At 41.1% G+C, this 27,848-nt stretch overlaps 1 protein-coding gene across 2 annotated transcripts in view; it reads right to left on the bottom strand.

Moving 5' to 3' along the window:
- The window catches only part of TBC1D4 (TBC1 domain family member 4), a 114,959-nt gene that overhangs the window by 39,892 nt on the left and 47,219 nt on the right, over positions 1 to 27,848 (bottom strand). For both annotated transcript variants that reach the window (XM_054163009.1, XM_054163010.1), the window contains exons 2-5: positions 9,980 to 10,582; positions 7,982 to 8,071; positions 3,174 to 3,278; positions 518 to 650 (exon numbers count right to left, since the gene is read on the bottom strand). In XM_054163009.1, coding sequence (XP_054018984.1) covers positions 518 to 650; positions 3,174 to 3,278; positions 7,982 to 8,071; positions 9,980 to 10,582 — 931 coding nt within the window. The remainder of the gene's footprint in view (positions 1 to 517; positions 651 to 3,173; positions 3,279 to 7,981; positions 8,072 to 9,979; positions 10,583 to 27,848) is intronic.

The following is a 27,848-nucleotide window of genomic DNA, read 5'->3' as shown; positions in this document are numbered from 1 at the left end:
CCTGCGTTGGATACTCTAGTATATCCCTGTCCCTCTTGAAATGGGGAGACCAGAACTGGACACAATACTCCATAAGTGGTCTCACCAGGGCAAAGCAGAGGGGGAGGAGAACCTCCTTTGACCTGCAAATAAAAGAAAAATAACCCCCCACACAAAAGAATGAAAAGCAAAGACAGACCCTTTTTGAGCATGACTGTCTTTTTATGATCCGTTTTGAAAGTATGCATGAAACAAGAAGTAGAAGGGGAACTGGTGGGGGTTTCTGCTCTGCTTAACAGTTAAGAAAGATATGACAATGAAAGATTATGGATTTATAACAGCAGCTATACTATATTCAGTGACAATACCGTTACTGCTATCACCTCCACTTGATTACAGAGTGCAAAGTGATGGTATGAACTGCATATTGGGATACTTTCTCCTCATTTCTTACACTGTTTCAGTTGCAAGTGTGTGGTTAACACACATAAAATTCTTCTAGAATAATCAGAAAACATAAACAGAAAATAGGTGCTACCTTCAATTCTTTCACAAAGTTTGTGCAATGAATGCATTGGGCAGGCCTCGCACAGTTTAATCTGCGTCTTGGCATTTTGCAGTGCTGCAGCTGTGCTAAAAGCTTGTTTCAGGGTGAGCATTACCTCATCAACCTACAGAGAAAAGAGGAAAAACCAGTATGTAAACAAAAATGCATGCCATATATATCAAATTAGACTCATAAATCACATTATAGACTGGTGCCCTACAATCAAACCCCCACTTGTTGCTATCTTCTAAATAGGTCAAGGTTGTATTCCCAGCTTTCTGCCTTTCCTCTGTGTGCATCATCTTCAAGTTCAGCCAGGCAGTGTAATTTTGAGTATCTAACTGCAGCTACTTGAGCTTACTGGGCAGGCAGCCACTGTTTTAAGCAGCAGCAAGTGGGAATTGTTGGCTTGAACATATGCTGGCTAAATAAAAAGCATTATTTTCTTATTCTTTAGCTTCAAGTTTCTCCTGTAAACTGCACATGCTCTCTCAATAATTTTCCTCCCACCACTGTACTATATTGACACAAAACCCCACAGACCCGTCCTGCTGTCAGACAGGAACTTCCCACAGCAGTTCACTTTTCTACAGGCTACTAGACTCTCTACCAGCTTCATTATAATCACCAACTTATCTTTAAGTACCAGCCTGCCTTGACTGTGCTCTGACCTTTCCTCTGTCACTGCCATAAATACATGAGTGTTATGTTCCCACACACCAGCAATGGAAAGGCTCAGCTTCTCTGTAAGAAAGGTCAAGGTGACAGTGTTGCTCCACACATTCAAATACACTCCCAGACCTCAGATACAAAGCACTCTGAGTTCCCCTTTCTGCATTATAGGGTAATACAATGCTTATTAAGGGCTGTTTACTTGAGTTGTTGCATTAACATGGAAAGGAGACAATGGCAAGGCGACAATCTTAGGAAAGAAACCAGTATTCTGCTTCAGAATCAGGTCCTTGCTCTTACCTCTTGCTTTTTTTATAATCAGAAGGAATAAAGCAGATATATTTGAGACCAAAATCATGCAGTCTAACACTGACTTTTTTGAGGGTCTGTAACTTTTTGGGGGGGGGGGCAGGGGGTAGGGAAGGCACCTGAATATGGACATTTGAATTAGTTTGTGTCCCAGTATGTTTAGGGTTTTGGTATTTTAAGGTTTGGGGGGGTTTCTTTTGGTTGGTTGGTTTGGGTGAGGTTTTTCATCTTGTTTGTTTGTTTGTTTGGGGTGGGGGTGGTGTTTTGTTTTTGAAAGCCACAGTTTTAAGCACTACCAGTAATTTCTGTGTACTCTCTCTCCTTAATAATAAAGCAAGACATTGAACAGCAATTGTCATGCAGTACAGACTGATAATTTTTTTAAGTTGGCAGCAATGCCTCTAAATGGAAGATCCACAGAAGAGTGCTAAGCATATGGATTATGACTACAGTAAAAACATGAGAACTGTAGTACAGACTGCAGCTAGGTTTAGAGCAAATAGACATAAGCCTACTAACATTGCCTGCCTGGCAGCACAGAATTCAGGAAGCATTATGTTTTACAGCTCTGCACTGCCAAGTGAATGCATGTTTGTATCCTACTGCAATGTGGGCAGACCCACACATCTCAGTACAAAAACACGTAGAGGTTCATAGTATGTGTTTTCTTCATATAACACATCTCAAATCTCTGAATTATGCATGGTCTGATTTATCAATAGGTTAGATGTAACATTTTCTGTTAATATAAAGATAACAAGCTTCCATTTTGATAAAAGTGCAGCCTCAGCTACCACGGTACATCTAGGGCAGTTTGCAGTTCCATCCCCCTGAATCTATTCACTCTCAAGCTAGTCAATAGATTAACAAACAACATTTTCAGCTGGCTAAAAGCATGATTTTTAAGTTTAACTGAATGGTGTAGCAGCTGTCAGAAGAGTCACCAGGAAGAAATATGTTTTGGAACAGACACCAACGTCTTTTTTCACCTGTCAGAGCTTTAAAATAAAAACACAGTAGCCAAAATTATTTCCTGCATGTGTCTCATGTTATTACACTACCTGTATCAGTAAAATCAGTGGCATCTGAAACTTCTATTGATCAATACATACTTGAACAAACGTCCACTGGAGTTTTTTATAGTGACACATATCCACAAGTTACAGTTTTTTTCTTCTGTAATCAGATGTTGCTATTCTCCTGAGGAACAACACAGACTACAGCAAGTACTAAAGCCACATGCAGGATCAGATAGTAGTTTAAATCCTACTTTGAAAAGTGTGTTTGGGTTTTATCATCATTATAAATGCCTCATCATCAGCTTAGCTTTGCTACTGATTCAACAGATTTTAATTACACGTTCAAGGAGGAACCAAGTGCCTCAACATTTAGAAATGCTAAATTACAAGGAAATACAGAGCCTAAATATGCTCACAGTCTGCATATTGATATATGCACCAGCAGAGTAGCAGGATACAGATATGTATGAACAGACTGTATGCATTCCTTATTGCATGTTTTCATATTCACAGCTGAGGTCTCATACCAGGGAAGATGTAACCACTGAGACTCAGCTAACACAGCAGAATAACAAAGACTCCAATGGTTTAGGAAATGCCACAGACATCCTCCTACGACAAGATTAGGATCACCAATACATACTCACCAGAGATTCACTTGCACACTGGAACACATAGCAAACATACTGGCTTAATCCAGAGTCAACAGATTCCCGGCAAATGAAACCGAAGTGATCAACATGTTTTATACCCTGAGAGAGTTTAAAACCAGCATTAGTAGACTATTTTATAAACAGGTTTTGCTTCCAAAGTGATCCTAAAAACTAGTTCCCTGGCTTCAATACATGGCAATATAAAAATTTGAGAAACACTAAATGCATACCCTTAATCACCTATTTTATAACTACAGAAGTTATCATTTAAATTGATTTATACATTTAAGAGTTACATAAAACCCTTTACACAATCAAAATTTATACACAAGTAGACCTGGATCTGAATTTCTTCCATTAGGAAAAATGGATTTTCAGGGAAGTGAACTGAAGAGTCTTAGGTTGTATTTGGTATTGCCTCTGCAGCAAAAGCTTGATAATTATTAGTCCACACTTAAAACATGGGACTGGAGCAGCAAAGTAGCAACAGACCTTTGCTTTTCTGTAATACAAGTTGAGACCACACCAAAGAGAGCAGGGAATAAGTGGTGACATGTAAAATTCCAACCAAATTTGTAAACAAATTCTTTGAGACTCAGTTACATACCAGAAATTTCAAGACTTACTACACGTTACTAATGATGTTTTCTTTCAAGATCCTAGTCTAACTGCTTGACAGGGAACGTTGCCTTGCTAAAAACAGCACTGAGAAGATCAAAGAGAGCTGCTTCCTAAGCAGCACTACATTCCCAGTCTCAATTCATGGAACATGACTCACTATTGTTAAAGCTTTTGCCAATGTTTTTATCATCTGAGTATGATAATAGTAGTTTTTTTCCAAATGAAAGCCTAATCCTTCAAGTTCAAACAGAAAAGAAAGCAGAACTTGGTTGCTTGGATCCATCTCCAAAGAAAACATCTATATCGTAGAAGAGAGGAGGTGGCAAAACAACTTGTTTGTCACTGCAGCAAACACTCCAGACAAAACTGGTAATGCAGTACGTGACAGACAGAACATATTGTCACTACATGCTGTAGTTTTTAAAAACAAAATTCCCCAAGTTACAGTCATGCTACTTAAATAAAACATAAGAAATGTGTAGAGGGTGTGTAAGATGGTACATTAGTTTATCATCGTTCACACTAATCCTTACTTAACTGAACTCATTTTCCTGTGATGTGAAGTCTTCAAAAGCATATAAAGAACAGAGTGTGATGGTTTACACATATGCTGATCTGCATCACAGTGAAGCATTATCCTGCCTTTTGTGAGAAAACCATATTTACTGAAGGTGGTTAGGTGAGATGCCAGTTCCCTCTCTGCTGATGGTGCCTGAACAAGTCTACTGCTGTCTGATTTCTCAGTCTCTACAGGAGAATACTTGTGGGGGAAATAGACATCTTAAAATCAAAGAATCATTTTGGTTGGAAAAGACCTCTAAGATCATCAAGTCCAACCATCGACTTAACAACACAATGGCCATTAAACCATGTCCTGAAGTGCCATGTCTACATATCCTTTGAACACTTCCAGGCACGGTGCTTCCACCATCTCCCTGGGCAGCCTACTCCAATGCCTGACCATCCTTTCAGGAATGAAATTTTTCCTAATAACCAATCTGAATCTTCCCTGGTGCAACTTCAGGGGAGGTCCTATTGCCTGATACTAGGGAGAAGAGACCAGTACCTACCTTACTAAATCCTCCTTTCAGGTAAGCCCAAAACTGAACACAATACTCAAAGTGCAGCCTCACCAGTACTAAGTACAAGAGGCACAATCACTTTCATAACCCTGCTGGCCACACTATTGCTGATACAAGCCAGGATGCTGTTGGCCTTCTTGGCCACCTGAGCACACTGCTGGCTCATGTTCAGCTGGCTGTCAACCAGCACATGTAGGACCTTTTCTGCCAGGCAGTTTTCCAGCCACTCCGCCCCAAGCCTGTAGTGTTGCATGGGGCTGTTGTGACCCAAGCACAGGACGCAGCACTTGGCTTTGTTAAACGTCATATACATGACCTCAGCCTATCAATCCAGCCTGTCCAGATCCTTTTGCAGTCTTCCTACTTTCAAGCAAACCAACACCCTCACCCAATTTGATGTCATCTGCAAACTCACTGAAGCAGCACTCAGTTCCCTCATCCAGATATCTTTATCCATTGATAAAAACATTAAGCAAGACTGGAGCCAAAACTGAGCCCAAGGGAACACCACTTGTGACCAGCCACCAAAGGGATTTAACTCCATTCACCACCACTTTTTGGGTCTGGGCATCCAGGCAGTTTTTTACCCAGTTAAGTGTCAACCCATCCAAGCCATGAGCAGCCATGCTCTCCAGGAGGGTGCTGTGGGAGATAGTGTTAAGTACTGTATTAAAGACCAGGTAAACAGAATCCAGAGCCTTTCCCTCATCCACTTCCTTGTCATAGGAAGGAGATCAGGCCCATTCAGCAGGACCTGCCTTTCATGAACCCATGTTGACTGGGCCTGATCACCTGGTTGCCCTGCACATGCTGCATCACGACACTCAAGATGACTTGCTCCATGACCTTCCCTGGCATGAAGGACACATTGACAGGTCTGTAGTTTCCTGAGGTCCTCCTTCTAGCCCTTCTCATAGATGGAAATCACATTTGCCAATTTCCAGTCAGCTGGGACCTCCCTGGTTACCCAGGGCTGCTGATATATGGTGGAAAGTGGCTTGGTGAGCACTTCTGCCAGCTCACTCAGTACTCTCAGGTGTATGCCATCTGGCCCCATAGACTTGTGAATGCACCAATGAAGTGTAAATAGTACATTGTGTTCCTCAATTGCCAGAACTTTCATCACATTTTTTTAAGAGAGTGACTGGACATGAAAGTTTTCTGTTGTTCTGGGTTCTAATCTGCACACACAGGTGTCAATCATCAATTGTATTTGCTGCTCTGACAATTATATGGAGCACGGATAATAAATTAAAAGCAGCAGATCAATGGTGCTTAACCTACAGAATAAGAAGTTTTACTAGACCAGGCTAAAAGAATCCAGAAGGTAAGCTGAAGAGAATGTCTCCCTTTCATTGTTTGTAAAGCTTGGAAGAACAAACATTTCTAAGCTGCAGTCTCACAATATGCAGTAAATCACCACCCTATAAATTCATAACAGAGAAAGCCCTCTGGCTAGCACTGAGCTCTTGAAAGAAGTACTGATGAGGTTTATGCAACCAAATCCTTAGTCTTGAACAAATTAATGTTTGATTTCTATTGAATATATAACACCCCCCAACTTCTCCAAAGTAGATGTTTTGCATTAAAAATTACACAAAGCCAAATCAAAACTCCTACAGTACTGCTAGCGCCTGTTTGAATTATTCAAGCAAGCAAAATAACAAAAGATTTGCCCTAAATGAAAGTGAAGAGGTGAAGTGAAAAACTTGACCTCACTTTTATTTAGCTCAGTACACCCACAAAGCAGAAGACTCCAGAACCATTGCTTTAAGACTTTCTTTGATATCTATGTATTATAAAGCTATTAATACAGCGTTGTTTGGTATTACTGTTCCATTCTATATTTGCACTTGCTTTTTTTCCTCTACCAAGAGCAATACAAATAGCAGTTAAAAAGCAGAGTCTGTTTAAGCATCTGGACCTTTAGTTGGTAGCTCAAGTCTCCACTTGTGTTACAAGCAATGACCACTTCTTAATTTGTATTAACGTTGGTAGCACAGTCATGCAAGCGCAGATTTGTTATTAGCATGAAAATGAAAGACCTTATGGGTGAAATACAGGTTTAGAGCATGTCAGGAATCGTACTTTAAATTAGAATAGCATTGTTGAAGGAGGTCCACAGAGAGGCATATCCATGACAAATGAGAGAAGGTAATAAAATAAACCTTGAAACAAAAAGTGCCTGAAATAAGAGGTGCTGCACAACAGCAAGATGGAAAGGTGAATCCCTCAGCCCTGGCATCTAACTTTGTTAACTAAATAAATGTATTTATTTATTACTGGACATAGCTAAGTTTGACTATTGCCACATTCTTCAGACGAAATAACACAGACAGAAATCACTGCTGCTTTTCTGGAGGCCTGATTTGATGCTCTCCTCATTTCATTCCAGATGCTTTCAGGAGCTTAGCTGCCCAGAAACAGCACACTCAGCACCCTAAACAGAGATTAAGCTACTTCCAAAAGTATATCCAATTCTCTCCCAAAGCATTAGAGTTTATACTTTGTGTTCTGACCAGTGATTGAAGTTGCCACTACCACAGCTTGGACTGATGATTTTGAGCTCATCTTTTCTGTACTTAAGCCCTTTGAGAATCACATTGCATTACTTTTCTGCAGCATCTACTTGAAACTGCTACCAGATGAGCGAAAGTCACAATCTGAATAACAGCTCTCACTCTTGTAAGGACAAATAAGTACTTCAAGTCTGCTGCAAACATTCATGAAACAATAGCTGTTTAATATCGAATTTAATTAGCTGTACTCCCCAAAGAAGCTGATGCGTCAAACTTCATGCAGGATCTATGTACACATTAGCCACAATCACTCAAAATTCCTCCTCTCCTCTTTCAAGTTAAGGAGTCAGTGAGGTAAATGAGCAATTTATTTTCATCCAGGATTAATTTCCACTAGGGTAAACCATTAATAAATGGCCTATGAGACTGAATAAAGCAAAACTGCACAGAATGCTGAAGAATTCTTTTTTTCTTTTTTTTTTTTTCCTGCTGTCTGTAGACCAGTAGAGCAATCTGGCTGAAGAACAAATAAGTTCTTTTTTACCTGATGACCTACATGTTGCTTCATATTAATGCTTACCTGAGAACATGAGGAGATATCTTTAAAATTCTTTTCAAGCACAACAGATTTGGTGTCCGGACTGATAAGGTTAACTTCAAACCTTCCAACCTAGGGGGCGTGGGGTGATGGGAGGAGAAGAAAATGAAGCCTAGTTTATAAGTGTCTTGGAGGCACAATATTAGCAGCAACAAAAATGTCACAATATAACTCTGTCTTGTTCAAACAGAGTACCTTCAGTACAACAGCTTACTCAGCAGGAACAACGATGCCATAATTCAATCTATGTTGAGTAAGAATATTTCAGCAAGAACAATATGCTGAGTTGAATAGGAAAAATACTTGTGGAAAAAAAGACAGCTTAATTTATGTCCCCTCTCCCTTTTCTTTTCGAGTTATTTTGGTACAAAAATCATGTATTTGACAGACAACACCAAAACCTTCAGTAAACAATGTGACTAAAGTGAAAGCTGAAATTAAAAAAAAAACAGAATTTGAAGATTTCACTTTTTTTCAACTATACCATAGATCAGCTGAAAAACTGTTGATCATAAGGTGATAGAATAGAATAGAATAGAATAAACCAGGTTGGAAGAGACCTTCAAGATCATTGCATCCAACCTATCATCCAACATCACCCAATCAACTAAACCGTGGAACCAAGCATCCTGTCAAGCCTTGTCCTGAACACCTCCAGCGACTCCACCACCTCCCCAGGCAGCCCATTCCAATGGGCAATCACTCTCTCTGTGTAAAACTTCCTCCTAACCTCCAGCCTAAACCTCCCCTGGCGCAGCCTGAGACTGTGTCCTCTTGTTCTGGTACAGGCTGCCTGGGAGAAGAGACCAACCTCTGCCTGTCTACAATCTGCCTTAAGGTAGTTGTAGAGAGCAATAAGGTCACCCCTGAGTCTCCTCCAGGCTAAGCAACCCCAGCTCCCTCAGCCTCTCCTCATAAGGCTTGTGTTCCAAACCCCTCACCAACTTTGTTGCCCTTCTCTGGACACGTTCCAGCAAGTCAACACCCTTCCTAAACTGAGGGGCCCAGAACTGGACACAGTACTCAAAGTGCAGCCTAACCAGTACAGTGTACAGGGGCAGAATGATACTTTTTGTTTCTGTAGTAATTCCATATGAGAAAGAAGAGGTTCTGGAGCAAGCTTCTGCAAATTATTTCTCAAGTATATGTAACTTATTCCATAGACCTCAGGGAGTTTTTTCAGCTAAATACTTTTCATTTGTAGTGATAGCTGTGGCTTTCTAAAGGGCAATGCATTTTCACTTCAGTTAGCATTTCTCCAAAAGAATACAAGGCAAGAATGATCTTTAAGGCAAATGCAAAGACAAAACCCAAGCATTTAGCTCCCTGCAATTTTAAGGTCCAAAGATCTTTTCTTTTATGGGTCACTTCCTTTAAAAGCCCTTTTCTTTTCTCAATACAAGCTCCAAAGATGTCAAATGCACTTCAGGCAGGAGAAGAAATAACCCTGAGGTCTGAAGGAAGAAGCCTTCAGTGCAGAGACATTTAAGTACTCATTTGGGAAAGCCAAGCTGAACAATAATACAAATCATCATAAAGGGGCTGTCTCAAGTATAAGGCTGTGAAAGTCATATGTGACACTGTGAGCTTCTTTTTAATTGCACATAAAAGGTTTGTTCAGATGAAAGTCTTGATTCTTTTTATGAAGGAATACTCACTTTTTTTTTCAGCTAGGTCCTAGATCTCACCAGAAATGCATAGAAAATAATTATTTACCTAGAAACTCTGTTCCTGTAAGTAATTACTCTGTAAGTAATTCTTTTTTCTTAAAATGAGCTCAATGGGTTGGGATTACTTCCTTAAGAAAGTTCAGCTACTTGTGTCCCAATCATTTCTGAACAGATAAATCAATAATTATGACAAGCCACAAAACCATACTCCATCCATTTTACTCAATTTGCAAACCTTGTCTCAGCTTCAAACTGCACAGGGGAAGATACCCAGCAAAACCTACATGAAATTGCTTATCCCATTACACACCTGGAACAACATTGTCCTGTTCTTCTCAGAATCAGAAGGCTGAACATGACTGGGTGCACTTGCATGTCTTCTGCGTGACTGTATTTTCATGTTGGTGTCATGAACCTTTCTTTGCATAACTGCAGTGACGCTGCTGCACCGGGAGCGAAACTCTTGCTGCTCATCAAAGCCAGAGTCCTCTAAAATTCGCTCTGGAAAGGAGCCACGAGTGCTGGCCAGGTTGGTCAAGTTGGTCTGGCTGCCAATTGTAAACATTGCAGCATGCCCTGTAGTGTTATTTGGGCTCTCCAGCTCCTCAAACGGGCTCTCTAATGGAGAAGTTGGCGTATTTCCTTCACACAAGGGTAAATCCAAACTTGACTCATTATTCCGCTGCTCATTTAGGAGTTTCAGACGCTGGCGTTCATGAAGGCTGAATTTCTCAATGCAATCATCTATTAGTGTGGAGGGAGCTTTCTTGTGAGCCACTGTTACCTTTCCACAGTACAAGACCTCAAATTTTTGAGAGTCATAGAAGGCATCTTCACTATCCTTACTTGGCTTGGCATCTTCTTTCAGTGCTGCCTTGGAGATTTGTCTTATGCTGCTGATGACATCAGGAACCTAAAGGACAATGTGAAAGGTTTGTTTAGTATCCATAAATGAGATAATTAGCAAATGTTTCATATATCATTGTACTAAATATTTACACAGGCTGATTCTTCAGTGGCTGACTTTGCATGGCACTGTGCTTCTTGGCTGAAAATATAAAAAAACAGTAAATTCTAAATTCTGCAAAGACAACTTACACAGTGGAAGCAAAGCAAATAATTTCTAGTTTTTTCACTACATCCTGTTTCAGAACATAAAGTTCTAAATTACCAGGAAGTCTAGTGACAGCTTGTTGCCTTATTTTTGCCTTCTCTTCTGTAGTCCTCTTCCCATATTGGCATTTCTTATTGATGTATTTTGCATAGGGCCATCACTGTCCTGCAGAGGACTGCTGTATAAGAGGTTTCTTTGAAAAAGGGACAAGCAATTCTATCAGTTGCCACTGACAGTTTTGGAACACAGGCAGCAAGCACACAGAAACTTTACCTAAGTACCACATACAATCACAATAGCTTCTGTTTATTACCTACTATAAAAACCTAACCCCATCTACCCTATGACATAGGTTACTTTAAGGTTATGTTTCCCGCTGTCTCAGTTATCATGCAATCATTCTTACCTACAGATTCCCACTATATCCTGTAAGGCCAAACTGCACATCTCCATTACAAACTCTCAGTTTCAGCCCTGCATCACTCCATTTTTTAAAAACAGTTTCTTCCTGATTTTATCTCACTCACGCTGCAGGGTCTCTGCCTTCAGTATCAACATACTGAATGTGCAAGCTGCTTTTTCATTTTGCCTTCAATAAAGAAAACAAGGACTTGCTCAAGTCTGCTGTCTGCAGATAACAGCCATTCTAGTTGCTCTTTTAACGTTACCTACCCTCTGCTTAACCAGGTCTCATCACCCACAGAAGGATAACTAATGACATCACATTACATACATTGGGGAAGTTACTAGTGAAAATGGAACCAAGACAGAATATCTTTATGGTGTCCTTTGCAAAATAAATCAGTTCTCAATGCAATCAATCAACAGCTTCTGTATTTCTTACAGCTTTTTTATCATATTAATAACATTTAAGAATTTGTTTCAAAGTATTCCCAAAAGGATAACTCTGAAGTACCCCTATAGTATATAATCCATGCTCCTTTCAGTATCACTTCCTTTCAGTCACACAAAACCAGTTGAAACTTGCTAACGAGGCAGTAATCTCCTATGCCAATACTTTTGAAAATCACAGTGGAAAATTACCTCTTCTTAATCCCATTACACACTCCTCATCCACTGGGCATTCAACTGAAATCTGCTTCCAGTTCATTTATTGCAAAATGAAGTTCAATTACCCTGAGACCTACTGGCCATTTGGCTTTCATCCCTATAGATGTCATCATCATCTCAGTTTTCAGTGAGGCTAAAAGTCAGTCTTGACATGATACAGATACTATAGTGTATTTAATCTTTGCACATCATTGCAACTAGGCTGCTTTACCATTGTCCAAGGTGAGCTTCCTCCCAGCCAGGACATAAACAATTCTCACTTTATGCATGCTGGTTTGTATTCTAAGATGCAGATACTTTCCCACTGCTCAGTCCTCTTATTCTTTCTCTAGTCTGAGCTTAAAGAAGCTCTATAGTTTAGACCCCTTACTTCTCTATTTTATCACAATTCAAAAGATGGCTGTACTTTAATTAACATTTCCCTTTTTAGAATCCAGAATCTGTTACAGGACAATTCACATAGTACTCTTCAAAGGACAGTGATAAATGACAGTTCTGTTCAAAATGCATGAATTCTACACACAATCAAATGTTTAGCCAGCAGTCTGGATTTTTCAAAAAGTGCACCATCACTTCCACACCACTAGCTGGGTTCTGCCTCTTCCTCATCACTTCTAAAAGCAAGACTGGAGAAGAAGTTCTTGAATCTTTCTAATAATATCCAGTAGCTTCCTAAACCATCCTATCCTCCTCTTCCTCTGCCAGCAAAAGTCCACACATGATGGGGACAAGAAACTATTATCTCTACAATGATGGGATTCCCTATTCATCCCCTCCTCTCTCAGAGATCTCCACAAACACACAGAGTTTTAAGTAATTGCAATTCTATCTAAACAAAACTCAGCCTACCACCCTGCCATTTATCACTTAGTTTTCTATGTCCATCTTTTCCAGATCATGCATACTCTTCAGACACTAGTATCTGTGTCGCAATTACTGTTTCAAAAGCCCTGCTCTCTGTATAGCTTTTGCTTCTGCCTACCACATAAGTTGCCAAAGTATTTTCACATCAGTATGGAGGGATCCTAACATTAGCACAGAAGTTTCATCTAACACTGCCCAACTAATCCCTATTCCATGTTTTGTTTAGAAAACCTTTCTTACAGGGTATGTTATTTTTACACTGCACTCTCACCAGTATTCACTTTTTTCCTGTTTCTACCTATCCACAAAGGAAAAGTAGAATTATGTAATTTGTTTAATCTCCATAGTTATGAATGCTTTCTGTATAAACACATGAAGAGGAAAGCAACGTAATACAGGGCATCACAATGGATAGCAAATATCTGTCAGACAGTCCAGAATGATTTGCAAGTGCTTGTTGGTTGCTTCAGGAGTTCCCTAGATATCATGGTGTGAAAAAGGGCTTCACGTATAAAATGCAAGACAGATGCTAACACTGCTTGGTGTTTAGCCATATATATGGACTTCACTGGTCTTTAGTGTACAGGAATAAGTGTATGGTGATGACAATGTATCCAATGATTGACAATGTGCCAGCATGAACTGTTAGACCTGACCTACTTCACTGCCAGAATGGTACCATCTTACCAAGAACCAAGAGCCACTACCATCTGAGACATACTTGATCAGATTACAGCATTTTCATTTAACCTTTTTACTTCAAGTAAAAATCACAACTGGGATCAAGTGTATAAACAAGAGTTTGCATCTGTATTTTCCCAAAATGCAAGAGACAGGAAAAGTTACTAAATTATCAAGCATGTGACTTTTTATGCCCTTCTTTGTCATATATCATTGGGGTTTGACATTTTGCTCCTCTATATATCAACAAGACCCCGTCACGAAAGTTTTGCCATCAAAATTGTGTAACTTATCTGGATTTGGATATTGGCCTATTACCTTTCAATGCTGAAATTGCCAGGCAAGGTTAGACAAAATTGTAAGCACAGTAGAGATTTTAAAATACTCAGCTAACAGGATGAAAACTGCTTAACTACTTTTAGTAATATTACAAAGACAGATTCCAGAAACATTCAAAACTCAATTATGTTTCCAAGTTCTACTATTTCCCTGCAGCAGGCTCACGAAATTAAGCAGCCAAAGAGGAGAAATGAAATTCCTGTTCTGAGATCCATAGGGCCACAGCAGATCTTCCTGGACAGATATTACCAGCTGTTACAATTGAGCCAAATTAAAAGGTTAAAAAAGTTATCACGTGGTTTTCAAGCATTCTTCTGCATATAATGAACATCAATCCTTAAAATATTTAAGCATTTAATCTATTTAACATACTCAGAATTTTTGTTAAGATAGTTAAGTCAAAGGAGACTGAGGTAGAGGGGGATAGGTAGTACATTTGCAGGGTAAGAGAGCCACCATTCCAGCCTGAACAAACCTATTGGTGCTAATATTGGAACAACTGAAGAAGTCTTAATTCTTCCATGCCTTGCCTCTCCCAAGTCCCATGGACTAGGGTTCTACCACCTTTTTCCAAATATTTCTGGGCAGAGAATATGACTATGTCCCAAAGGGAGTTGCAAAGTACATTGATAGGGCAATACAAGCTTGTGTTATTATAAACATCTTAAACTCACATCTTAAACGTGATAATCATCTTAAAATGACATTCTAAATGTCATCCAATATCTTGTATTTTTTGACCACAAATATAAAAAGTTTATTACCTTCTCACTTCTAATGCTTGAGAGAAAAGGGTAAGCTCCCAAACCAGAAGCTACAAGGTCCTGAAGAGCTAAAAGCCAAGAGCATACACATCACCAGGCAAATAACTGAAAAGCTGTCAGAAAACCAAAAATCCTGACTAGCTTTATGAAGAAGTAGATAGATATTGTATATTATGTAGATGAATATATATTGTATATTATATATATAATATATAATATATATATATTATATTCTATACAACATATTATATATATTTTATTATTATTATATTATATAGATAATATATTATAATATATATTTTATATATATATATATATAATATATATTGTATATTATGTAGATGACATTGGAACAGCACACAAAGCTTTCTCTAATGGAACACTGACTTCATGCTTCAGTAGCCACAGGCCCACTGAACTCTGTCAAGTGTTAATAAATTGATACCAAATGAAACAGACAAAAGAATGTCAGATGAGCTTTCTTCCCCTTCAGAATGTCAAGAGCTGTACATGGCATCTGGGGGCAACAGTGGCACATGAGCTTTACCACCCTTGAAAGAGTGCTTATGCGAACAGGATTGACTGTGGGTACCATAAGTTACAAGACTAGACCTGTGATACTAGTTTGGCTCCTCAGTGTAAAGAACACTCCAAAAACTTGGTTGAGGAGAAAGAAACCAAAACAAATACCAAAACCAAACAAACAAGACTGTGAGTTAAGAGGTAAATATGAAGAGTTCCACGATGACATTTAAGAAGCAATATTTCACTGCAGGGATACATAGAGCCTAATAAGACTCATTAAACAGGAGAAAAAAAAATAACACTTGGAAAGCCAAATTAAATCTGTTATTATTCATATTTGTTAGCCTAAGACTGTATGAGTCACTCCTCACCCAATTAGATCTGGTCATGTGTGTGACGATTCAACAACATTACCTGTACTCAGAAGAGATGGCACTGGTCAAGTTTTGTATGGCCTACAGTAAGATTCAGCTTTAAATATACAAAGAAAGAAGTTATACTGTCATAAGCTCCATTTACTATGGATAGTAGAATTTTGTTAAGATGAAATGGAAGACAGCATCAATTTCAGCCAAATCATCTCCAAATCCATTCCATCTCTCCCCCGAGCAGTACTACCCTGTTCAAAGCACATGTGAATAGTACTGCCAAGAACCATTCTACTATACATCAAGAAATTTCACTGTGCTCTATGTCAGAAATGCATTTTCATGCTGAAAACATCAGTTTAACTGATGTAACTAATTTAAACTCTTTCATCTGACTTGATTAAAACCAAGAAGAGGATTAAAAATGAAGTGATGACTACAGGAAAATCACTAACATCAAATTTAAAACTTTCTTAGCAAATTTTCTCACATCACAGAACTCAGTAGGATTTTGTTACAATTACTTCCAACTTTATCAACCCTACCTTAAAACCCACAAAAAGAACTTTAGCTAGGAGGTGTTACTGCCCATGTCCTTAAGTTGCAAAACAGAGAAGCTATCAAGACTACTAAACCATGCATGCTGCAGCCTAACACTAGAACAGTTTGTCACAACTCTGGAACAGGCAGAGTATCTCCATGGTGATACTGAACGCTCTCCTTACAGCAGTGACAGAAGCTGGAGCACAAAAAAACCTATATACACTTCCTTTGAATTCACAACAGCCACCAGTGAATAAAGGTGGAACTCCCTTTTTGTTGGAGAGATAGCATTCAAATGCATCCCACAGTAATTACTGCACAGTGCTTTCAGTTATAAGGCAAACTTAGGACACTACGGATATTGCAAAGAAGAACTAAATACACTTGCAGCATATCATTATTTCCACTGCTGGAGAGAACTTCACTGTACAGAGAAGCTGCAGCTTTTGTTAGTGTGTCTCTAGCTTCCACATGGAAAATATCAGTCTGGAATCTATTAACAAAGCACAGCCCCTCTTCATACCATAAGGCTTATAAACATTAGCATGACTGTGAAGCACTAATCCAAGAAACGTGTCTAACAAGTCTGGCTACTTAATGACAGCAGTTTTAGCAAGGCAGTTATTTTCAAAGCAAGGAAGAAGATGAGCCCCTCTTACTCCTTCCCCACATGAGGTGCAGTGTCATATCCCTTCCACAACACAAAGAGATGCAAGATGAATGAACTTCACGCACAAACATTAGGAACAGTCAGTACCTTCTGGTATGGAGTCCAGTTCAGAAGCACAGGCATGTCCAATCAAAACTGTCACCAAACCTTAGTGTCACAAACACAAGGGCTCCAAAGCAGATTCCGAGGATAAGTGGATGCAGAAAGATCTCCCTCTCAGAAAAGACTGGCAGTGCAGTCACAGCATTTCCACAGCAGAGCCAGAGCTCCCTACACCAACCGTTATACTTCAAAAGCCAAGTATTTCCTGACTTTGGGCTGGAAGAACCCGCGCTGCCTCAGATTTAAATAACAAGGTCTAGCTATGTATATTTAAAAACAAACAAAAGACAAACAGGATACTGCTCAGAAATTAACAGCTGTGCTTTCTTAATTATTGAAGGAGTCTAACATCTAGCAAGTAGATACCAGCACATGAGGAAAAAATTAGGAGCAATCAGCCATGACTCTCCTTTCAGTTAGTGCTAAATAGACTATCCACAAGTAGAAGAACACAGCCACAGCAGTGAAACATGAAGTGAGACAAAATAAGCCACATAGCACATCCTGCTATGTATCAGGTATTTGACACTGAGACAAACTTCTTATCTTACACAAAAACACATTCAAATGGCAGCCAAAGTGCAGATATCAATAGCTATTCTCAACCAGAGAGAAGGAGGGGAGGGGAGAAAAAGTTGTTTTCTTTTAACTGCCATCCAGTTAGCACAGAAGTGATCATCCAGACCTTTTATAATTCTGCATATATAGTAGACTTCTGCTTCACATGCTCGTGACAGTGATCCATTTATTTTTCACCATTAAAAATGCATCTTTCCAATAAAGGCCATCTCAGAGTAATTCAATTTAGGCAGTCATGCAAGCAATTTGTTGATTTTGCTTGTGTCACAGATGTTTAGAAATCAGAAGAATTTGTCCCCATCAGCTGACTTCGTGGTGAAGGAATACCGACCATCTTCAGTTTAACAGAAATGAGGAGGATTTGTAGCCAAAAGAAATGCTATAACAAAGGGAAAAGAATAACAGCCAAATGGCCAAGTATTTATATAACCCACCTGTACTTAGTGTACTTCTAAAAATACAGTTTAGAAAACACAAAGTCAGGTTCTTAGCAGGCAGTAAAAAGCATTTGCCACCAACTCCAATTCATTCTACTGCAAGTCTGGGCTAATACAACACAAGCCCAGCAGCAGGAATACTGGAACACAGGGGCTGGCAAAGAATGACCCAGTGAAAGTAGTTTTTTGAGCTTCAAGCTGACTGTTACCCCTGGCAGACAGTGCTTTCATGTTTCTGATGAGGGTAGCCAAAGCTTACAGCAACAGAAAACATGAGGAACAAGCAAAAAACCCATTAAAAGTATTTCATGCAGTAAAGCTTTGTTTTCAGAAACCAGAGTCTTTGTCCCATTTGCCTGGCCTGTATTTTCTTCCATCTGACTGGTAAAAGGACCAGTTAGGTTTGTTCCTAAAAAACTACTACAGAGTAATGCACATGTTTACACCAACACTGAACCTCATACCATATAATGGAGAGATCACATACTCCTGCTGAAGGCAAAGCAGAAAACTACCACTAAACAGCCTAAAGAGAGAGAGAATTTTAAACAGGTATGCATAAGTAAAATAAAATTCAGCTTTCAAAACAATTTTTACTTGAGATCAACCCAGGATCTTATGCTGTTTAGCTCTGATGCAGTCAACAAGTGGAAAAAAGTCTACCCCAGTTGCACAGTTTATGCATAAAGAACCTACCGTATCACCTAATTTACTACTGGAAACTTGTGATTCACCTAACATGTTTGTGCTACACATGCACGTAAGTGTTGCTTTGCCAAGTATCCACATTTAAATAAGGAGGATAATAGAATCACAGAATGGTCCAGGCCAGAAGGTACCTCCAAAGGTCATCTAGTCCAACCTTCCCACAGTCAACAGGCACATCCCCAACTAGACCAGGCTGCCCATGGCCTTGTTGAGTCTTACCGTGAAGATCTCCAGGGAAGGGGCCTCAACCACCTCCTTGGGCAACCTGTTCCAGTCTTCCACCACCATCATAGTAAAGAACTTCTTCCTGATATGAAATCTAAATCTGCCCTTCTCTAGTTTGAAGCCATTGCCCCTCATCCTGTCACTGCAGGCCCTTGTAAACAGCCTCTCTTCATCCTTCCTGTAGGCCCCCTTCAGGTACTGGAAGACTGCTATTAGGTCTCCCCAGAGCCTCCTCTTCTCCAGGCTGAACAAACCCAGCTCCCTCAGCCTGTCCTTGTAGCAGAGATGTTCCAGTCCCATGATCATTCTTGTGGCCCTCCTCTGGACCCTCTCCATCAGGTCCATGTCCTTCCTATACTGAGGGCTTCAGAACTTTTCACGGTATTCCAGGTGAGGTCTCACCAGAGCAAAGCGGCAGAATCACCTCTCTGGATCTGCTGGCAATGCTTCTTTTGATCCAGCCCAGGATGTGATTTGCCTTCTGGGCTGCGAACATACACTGCCTGCTCATGTCCAGCTTCTTGTCCATCAGCACCCCCAAGTCCTTTTCCTCAGGACTGCTGGCTATCACCTCATCCCCCAGTCTGTATTGATAGTGATGATTGTTCCAGCCCAGGTGCAGAACCTTGCACTTGCTCTTGTTGAACCTCCTAAGGTTCACCTGGGGCCCCTTCTCCAGCTCCCTCTGGATGACTTCTTGTCCCTCTGGTGTATTGACAATACCGCACAGCTTGGTGTCATCTGCAAAACTGCTGAATGGTGCACTCGATCCCACTGTCTATGTCATTGATAACAATATTAACAATACAGGTCCCAGTATAGACCCCTGAGGGACACCACTTGTCACTGCTCTCCATCTGGACTTTAAGCCATTAAGCACCGCCCTCTGGATGTGACCATCCAGCCAATTTCTTACCCACTGAACAGTCCACCCATCAAATACACATCTCTCCAACTTGGCGAGCAGGATGTTGTGGGAGACCATGCCAAAGGCCTTACAGAAGTCCAGATAGATCACATCAATAGGTCATCTCTTATCTACTCACATAGTCATTTTGTCATAGAAAGCCACAAGGTTAGTCAGACAGGACCTGCCCCTAGTAAAGCCATGCATCTAGTAAAGCATGGCATCTAGGAGGATCTATTCCATGATCTTCCCAGGCATGGAGGTGAGTCTGACAGGATGATAGTTCCCAGGATCCTTCTTTCTGCCCTTTTTTAAAATGGGTGTGATGTTTCCATTCTTCCAGTCCTCAGGGACCTCACCTGACTGGCAGGACATCTTAAGTATCATGGAGAGCAGCCTGGCAACCACATCAGCCAATTCCCTCAGTACTCTGGGACACATTTCATCAGGCCCCATAGACTTGTATATCTTCAGATTCCTCAGATGATCAGCCACCTTGTCCTCACTTGAAGTGGGAGGAACCATGTCACCCTGGTCTCCAACTTGTGGTCTATCAACATGAGAGCAATGAGGAGAGGGGCTGCCAGTGAAGACTGAGGCAAAAAAGATATTGGAAGTCTCAGCCTTCTTGTCTGTTGATACAAGTTCCCCATTGCTGCTCATCAGAGGGGGTATGCTGTCTTTAACTTTCCTTTTATGGTTAATGTACCTGTAGAAGCCTTTCTTGTTTTTCTTTACATCCCTTGCCAAGTTCAGTTCCACCTGTGCCTTGGCCTGCTTGACCTTGTCCCTCCACAGCTGGGAAGCGTCCCTATACTCTTCCCAAGATGCCTGTCTCTCCTTCCATTTCCTGTGTAGCTCCAACTTGCCCTTTAGTTTGACCAGCAGGTCACAGATCAACCATGGTGGCCTCTTGTCCTCCTTGCCCAATTTTTTACATATAGGGATTGAGATCTCTCTCTACAGAGAGCATCCTTAAAGATCTGCCAGCTCTGTTCTGCTCCCTTGTCCCTGAGGGCCATTTCCCATGCGGTCCTATTTACTAACTTCTTGGAAACCTGGAAGTTTGCTTTCCTAAAACTTAGAGAAAGCGTATCAAGTTTCCTAACAGGAAAGCATGTTTAAGAGTTACAAGACTGTCTGGATACCGGAGCAGACAACAAATGCCTTTTTTATACTTGCATGCAAACACTCCTCAGAAGAATATCAAAGAACTTCAATGATGGCAGTGACAGCATAGCCCAAGAGGAACACTGATTTATGTAAGGAAGGTTCTTGCATCCAGTATTTCACTCCTATGTTTAGACCAGTCAGACTGACACTTTCCACCTTTCAGATACAGCTCAGACTGACTCTGCTTGAACGCTCTGAAACTCACAGAAGTGTCAGTACAGGGCTCTCAGGACAATCCTTATGTTCTTGGAATTCACAGAATAGCAAGTCTCAATTTGCCTACCAGTTAGATACTTTGAGCTTCTTCAAGTATTCTCGAGTTTTTTACAAGTTCAGGACATAGTTCCCAGTGAAAGATTTGGCACTGTAGGGCTTTCTTGTCACATCCATTCAACCTTAACTTTCAAAGTGCTTAATCCAAGTTTTTTTTCTGATTCATAGAACTAACACATTCAGAAGGTAACTTGGAATTTTCTCCTGAAAACTGCATTTTGAACTGAATTTGGCACTTCATTTTCTAATATGCTTCTTAAAGAAGATGTTGTTCTGAAGAACTCCATCATATTTAACACATACCCTATTTTTAAAAGGGCTTGCCTGAGATGATAAGGCTGTCACATGAACAGTCCCAAACAATTAATACATTCTCTGCATTCATTTCCTTTTGGGAAAACAAAACAAAAAAAAAAGAAGGCAAGCTACAGTTGAAGTATTGAAGTATTTTGCCCATTTATGGTCACAATCCACTTCTTAAATACAGATCATAAAACAGTGAGATTCATTTTGACATATTTAAAGTGCAAGTGCTAAGTCTGAAACAAGTGCTCCATCCACCACATTTAAGAAAGCAGCAGAGCTTTTAAAATCAGTGACTTTAAGACAGAAGCTCTCAATTTCATTTAAAAAGATGAACGATCCCATCAATTCACTATGAAATGAACACACCTCTCAAAGCCTGTTTTTCTGTACTCAAGAGACAGAATAGAATAGAATAGAATAGAATAGAATAGAATAGAATAGAATAGAATAGAATAGAATAGAATAGACCAGACCAGGTTGGAAGAGACCTTCAAGATCATCGTGTCCAACCCATCATCCAACACCACCTAATCAACTAAACCATGCAACCAAGCACCCTATCAAGTCTCCTCCTGAACACCTCCAGTGATGGTGACTCCACCACCTTCTCGGGCAGCCCATTCCAATGGCCAATCACTCTCTGTGTAGAACTTCCTCCTAACCTCCGGCCTAAACTTCCCCTGGAGCAGCTTGAGACTGTGTCCTCTTGTTCTGGTGCTGGTTGCCTTGGAGAAGATACCAACCTCTGCCTGTCTACAACCTCCTTTAAGGTAGTTGTAGACAGAAATAAGGTCACCCCTGAGTCTCCTTCTCTCCAGGCTAAGCAGCCCCAGCTCCCTCAATCTCTCCTCACAGGGCTTGTGTTCCAAACCCCTCACCAACTTTGTAGCCTTAGATAAAGGTTTCAGCACTACTGCATGGCAAACCATTATGATTCCTAAAGCAAGTATCAGCCCAAATTTGGTTGAAGATCACCTGTGTCGGATTCTCATGGATGTCATTACCTTTATAACGTCATAGAATAACCACCAGCTTCTTCAGTAACTGAATGAGAGGATGGTAAGTAGTAATTCAGCACTCACCCTGGGAAATGGGAAAAATTAAGGCTCCCAACAAGGTGTCCATACTTTTTGTCCAGAAAAAAAGACAGGCACTGCAGGAATTTCAGTTAAGTCTAGGAGATAGTATCATAGTATCAGTCAGGGTTGGAAGGGACCACAAGGATCATCTAGTTCCAAGCCCCCTGCCATGGGCAGGGACACCCCACACTAGATCAGGCTGGCCAGAGCCTCATCCAGTCTGGGCTTAAACACCTCCAGGGCTGTGGCCTCAACCACCTCCCTGGACAACCCATTCCAGGGCTTCACTACTCTCATGGTGAAGAACTGCTTCCTCACATCCATCCTGAATCTCCCCACCTCCAGCTTCATTCCATTCCCCCTAGTCCTATCACTACCTGATATCCTGAGAAGTCCCTCCCCAGCCTTCTTGTAGGCCCCTTTCAGATACTGGAAGGCCGATTGTCAATGACATGAAAGCAGGGAGTTAGGCCTTTTCCTATTTGATGTTTTCCTAGAATCTTTTAACTGCAGTACTGAGAAATTTCAAACTATAAACTTTCCTTAAAAAAGGCTCTGCTTATAGAAAAGTGGACACCAAAACCAGTGTCACAGTAGGTGATGCCATAGCAAGAACACAAAAAAACCTCAGTTACTGCTGGGTTCATGAATCCTTTTCTCAAAAGGACATTCACTAATTGTGAAAGACAAATGCACACAATTTATCAGACTGTGTGTGCAGAACAGAAAAAAAGTGGACTGCAACCTAATAGCCTTTCAACAACAACTCTGCCCTGCCAAGTACTGTTCCTCAGCTTTCTAGTACTTTGGAAATACACCTGTACAAGTTCCAGCTTGTCCAGAAATCAAACAGTTCACAAGAGAAACTGTATTGCCTTGTGACAGCATCAAATGCTGAAGCAGCCAGCAGTATAATTAAATTTCTCACGCTGCCCAGGGAGGTAGTGAGGTCCTCATCCCTGGAGGTGTTCAAGAACTGTGTGGCCATGGAACTTGGGGACAGGGCTCATTGGCCATGGTTGTGTTGGGCTTGTGGTTGGACTGGATGATCTTGGAGGTCTCTTCCAACCAAAATAGTTCTATGATTCTGCTTAAACAGGTTGCCAACAGGTAACAACCAGCAAACAACCCTAACACAAACACAGCGAAAGGATTTCGAAGCTGTATTGATCCAGTAGCTGAATTCCCAGCAGCTTCAAAAACAGGTGCAAGGAACTTCCACTAGGACCAACGTTTTTAATCACCATTTTGCCTAAAACTACCACACTGATGAAGACAGAGGAATAATGAATACCATGCCTGGAGGCAGGGAAAGCATACCACAAAACAGCGAGTGCTACTCAAGTGGGAGTCACAAGAGTCTAATCTTGTCAATAACTAACTGTTAAAAATACTAAGATTTCATCAGCTGCTTATGTTAGGTGTGAAAGAATGAAACAGTTAGGGAGTTCAAAAGTAAATCCACACAGACACAGTTGAATAGCTAAATATTTCAGATTCAATACCTGAAAGTAACTAAGTACATGATTGTTTTGCTTTTTCACACATCTTCATCTGACTACCATTTACTTAGGCAGCTATATACTAAGGCATGCTCTCTGCACATAGAAGAGCAGTACAGCCCCAATGCCTATGGCTGGATGGAAGTATGCTTAGCTGTTACATGATAATCCCTGTTACATGGCTCCTGCCTGGCCTGGAAACTAAACTTCTATTTCTAGGTTGATTAGGGGAGAGATAAAAATGCAAGAAAGGTTTTGCCACTGACACATCACCATTATTCTGAAGTTTAACTGAGTTATTTTTAAGGATAATATAAATCCCATTCACTTCAGATTAGCACAGGAGTTTCTTAAATCATTCCAGCTAAGGTGTTGCTTATCCTACTCAGCTGCAATCAAAGCAAGATATGGCTTCAAGCTAAAGCTTCAGAAGTAAGTACCCAAGTTATTCTTTCATAAAAGATGACAGTTTTCTCTGGAACTTAAAAGTCTGTTTATCCATAATTTCTACATCTGAAGCCATTTTTCACTTAGAATAGACCAGATTACCAAATATTTCTTTTTGCAACAGAATGTCAGCTCGCTGGTGAAAGTTAGCAGCGACCATGTAACAGAAATCAGAAAACACGCTCCTGTGAGGAGTTAGCTTCATTCCTCTTGTCCATCAACTTCCCCCTCCCCTGGGAGACCTTAGCCTATCTAGGAATTATATACTTCAGGAATTCTTGGTCATGTCTGAATGTCCTGTTCTCACTGAAGTCAAGGCTGGAACATGTTTTGCAAAGCCCAAGAGGAAACATGTCAGTTACATCACTAAGAGCGAGCACATTTCATAATAAATCTGTTCTGTGGTTCCCAGCATCTTGCCCAGGAAGGCAAGATAAGTTTTGCTTACCAAGCCTCAGACTTCTGTGTGGTGGGATTCACAAGTATGCCTTCCAGTTTCAGCTGTGACACCCACAAGGGCTTCCAAAACAATTCCATTTATTTCTATATGGTAGATACCAGTATGCAGAACAACAGAAATCTCACCTTAAAGGGTTATCCCAGACACAGCAGACACCTACAACACTCATTAATTATTCTCTAGGGAGTTTTTAAAATCATCTGGCATGATCCCAGGTGCTGTTTTTCATTTGTCCGTGAGCTCCCAGGGAACTGAAGCTAGCACAGGATACAAGTTGGTTCATTTCTGTTCTGCTCTCAGGCAAACTTAACAGCTTGTATAAACTAGGTAACTTCAAATCAAGGTTATGGTACAGCAAAGCACTTGTAGGCAGAGTCATAGTTTATCAAGAGAGAGTTATCAGAATTAGAGAAATTCAGAAATTAACATAGACAGTTAGAAGCAGAATCTGAAAAACACACAATTCCTTCAAGAAGCTCACTTAAATTCATTGACTAAGATGGGAGTTTAGTTCATAGGGATCCACATGAACAGAAATTAGTAAAAGTGAATATATTAAGACCTCCACATCATTAGATGAACAGAAGTGAACTAGAATTTATTTTTGGGGGGGGGCATGTATGTGTATGTTTACGTTGGGGGGGGGGGCACTATAAGAAGGTTACGATGCAAAGGAGCAAACAGTGACAAAATTCTAGGTGAAAGTAGCAGGAAAACCTAAAGAGACATTTTCTCTCAAATGAAGTACTTGGCATGTAAACAATTTCAAAGCGGCGTATGAAGGCAGCCTTCCACCATACTGCAACCTCCTTAGCTGAGGCTGCCTCTCACTTACGCAGGATCAGTCCTGGGACCAGTCCTGTTCAACATCTTTGTCAGTGCCATGGACAGTAGCATTGAGTGCACCCTCACAAGTTTGCTGATGACACCAAGCTGTGTGGTGCAGCAGACACGCTGGAGGGAAGGGATGCCATCCAGAGGGACCTAGACAGGCTGGAGAGGTGGGCACAAGCCAACCTCATGAGGTTCAACAAGACCAAGGGCAGGGTCCTGCATCTGGGTTGAGGCAATCCCAGGCACAAATCCAGGCTGGGCAGTGACTGGCTGGAAAGCAGCCCTGAGGAGAGAGACTTGGGGGTGCTGGTGGACGAGGAGCTCAACATGAGCTCTCAAGGTGCACTTGCAGCCCGGAAAGCCAATCAGATCCTGGGCTACATCAAGTGTGTGGCTGCATCAAGAAGTGTGGCCAGCAGGTCAAGGGAGTTGATTCTCCCCCTCTACTCAGCTCTGGGGAGACCCCACCTGGAGTACTGTGTCCAGTTCTGGAGCCCCTATTACAAGAGGGATCTGGACGTGCTGGAAGGCGTCCAGAGAAGGGCCAAGAGGATGAGCAGAGGGCTGGAGCACCTCTCCTATGAGGACAGACTGAAAGAGTTGGAGCTGTTCAGTCTGGAGAAGAGAAGGCTCCAAGGTGACTGTGGCCTTCCAGTATCTGAAGGGGGCCTGTAAGAAGGCTGGGGAGGGACTTCTCAGGATATCAGGTAGTGATAGGACTAGGGGGAATGGAATGAAGCTGGAGGTGGGGAGATGCAGGCTGGACGTGAGGAGGAAGTTCTTCCCCATGAGAGTGGTGAAGCCCTGGAATGGGTTGTCCAGGGAAGTGGTTGAGGGCCCATCCCTGGAGGTGTTTAACACCAGGCTGGATGAGGCTCTGGCCAGCCTGATCTAGTGTGGGGTGTCCCTGCCCATGGCAGGGGGGTTGGAACTAGATGATCCTTGTGGCCCCTTCCAACCCTGACTGATACCATGAGATCTACATCACATTGAAATATTTCTGCATCCTGTTTCCTTCCATAGGAACACTGAGAATGACTAGCACTGATTTGCGTGTTCAACTTAATGTCATACTAAAAGTACTGTATTTCTGAAGAGTCTATGAGCTGATGTAGAAGAAGCTTCCCCTGACTCCGCTACATTAGATTGCTAAACTGTGTTTCACACTGCACAGAGCAGAGATTTCCATTTATCTGGATGACATCTGTGATCCTACTTTTTCAACATGTTTCATTTTTCCCAAGCAGCAAGGAAGTCTGAAACGACCCATTTTATGCCCAGGTCCTTATCCTATTGCAATCCTTGTTCAGACTGTGGGGCCACTTCAAAGATGCACTGCATATAAACACCAATTCTTGGAACTGAACAATTTTGAATTGGGGTCCAGGAGAACTAAACTGATCGTCCTTAGTGGGGTTCCTACATGCAGCCAGAAAGGACAAGATGCACCTGGAAGCTGAGATGCTGAAGAGCTTCCTGTTCATTATTTTCTCAAGATATCAAACAAAAACTGTTTACTCCTAATTATTTATTGTTAGAGGTGCCTATAAATGTGACTGCAGACACGGCTGTATTTCTGTAAAGCTTGGCTGCATGCTCACAAACACAGAAGGTAAGAATGTGCTTCCAAACGCTCTGTTACAAAACGCATCAAGTTTTGTCACCCCAGCTTTGCCCAGTGCAGGCTTTCCCCAAATACAAACTAAGAGCTGCAGCTATGAGACACTGTCCATCAGCTGCTGATAAAAACTGGCTAAGAGGGAGTTTCAGAGCTCCTAAGTCTCTAGATAACTTAAAAAATATCTACAAGACTGAACAGAGGAAGGGGCTGCTCTTTATAATACAACAAGTCCCTTCATCATGTTAAGAACAAAGCTGCATTTGTATCATTTCACCACTTATCTAAACACCACCCTGTGCTATCTAGCAAAACACACACTGTGCTTTCATGATAAGACACCCCATGCTCAGCCAGCCTTACCTTTCCCACCAGGATGTGAACATGTGCCCTAAGTCCCATTAAAGCACCAGAGAAAGAGCTAGCTTCAGGTTTATGTTCTCTGCTTGGATTCAGTCAGCAGCTATTCAATAAAGCCTCCACACACCCACAAGTCTGAAAGAATGCTATATGAGGAGCCAAATGTTTTCCAACAGTTGCTGTTTGCATAGTATATTAACACAAAATTAATCAAATTATGTACTCTTTTT

Source organism: Dryobates pubescens, chromosome 7 (assembly GCF_014839835.1).
Source record: "Dryobates pubescens isolate bDryPub1 chromosome 7, bDryPub1.pri, whole genome shotgun sequence".
In the NCBI taxonomy this organism is placed as follows: Eukaryota; Metazoa; Chordata; class Aves; order Piciformes; family Picidae; genus Dryobates; species Dryobates pubescens.
Note: the sequence above shows the minus strand (reverse complement) of the source record. Positions and strands in the feature narration are given on the sequence as shown.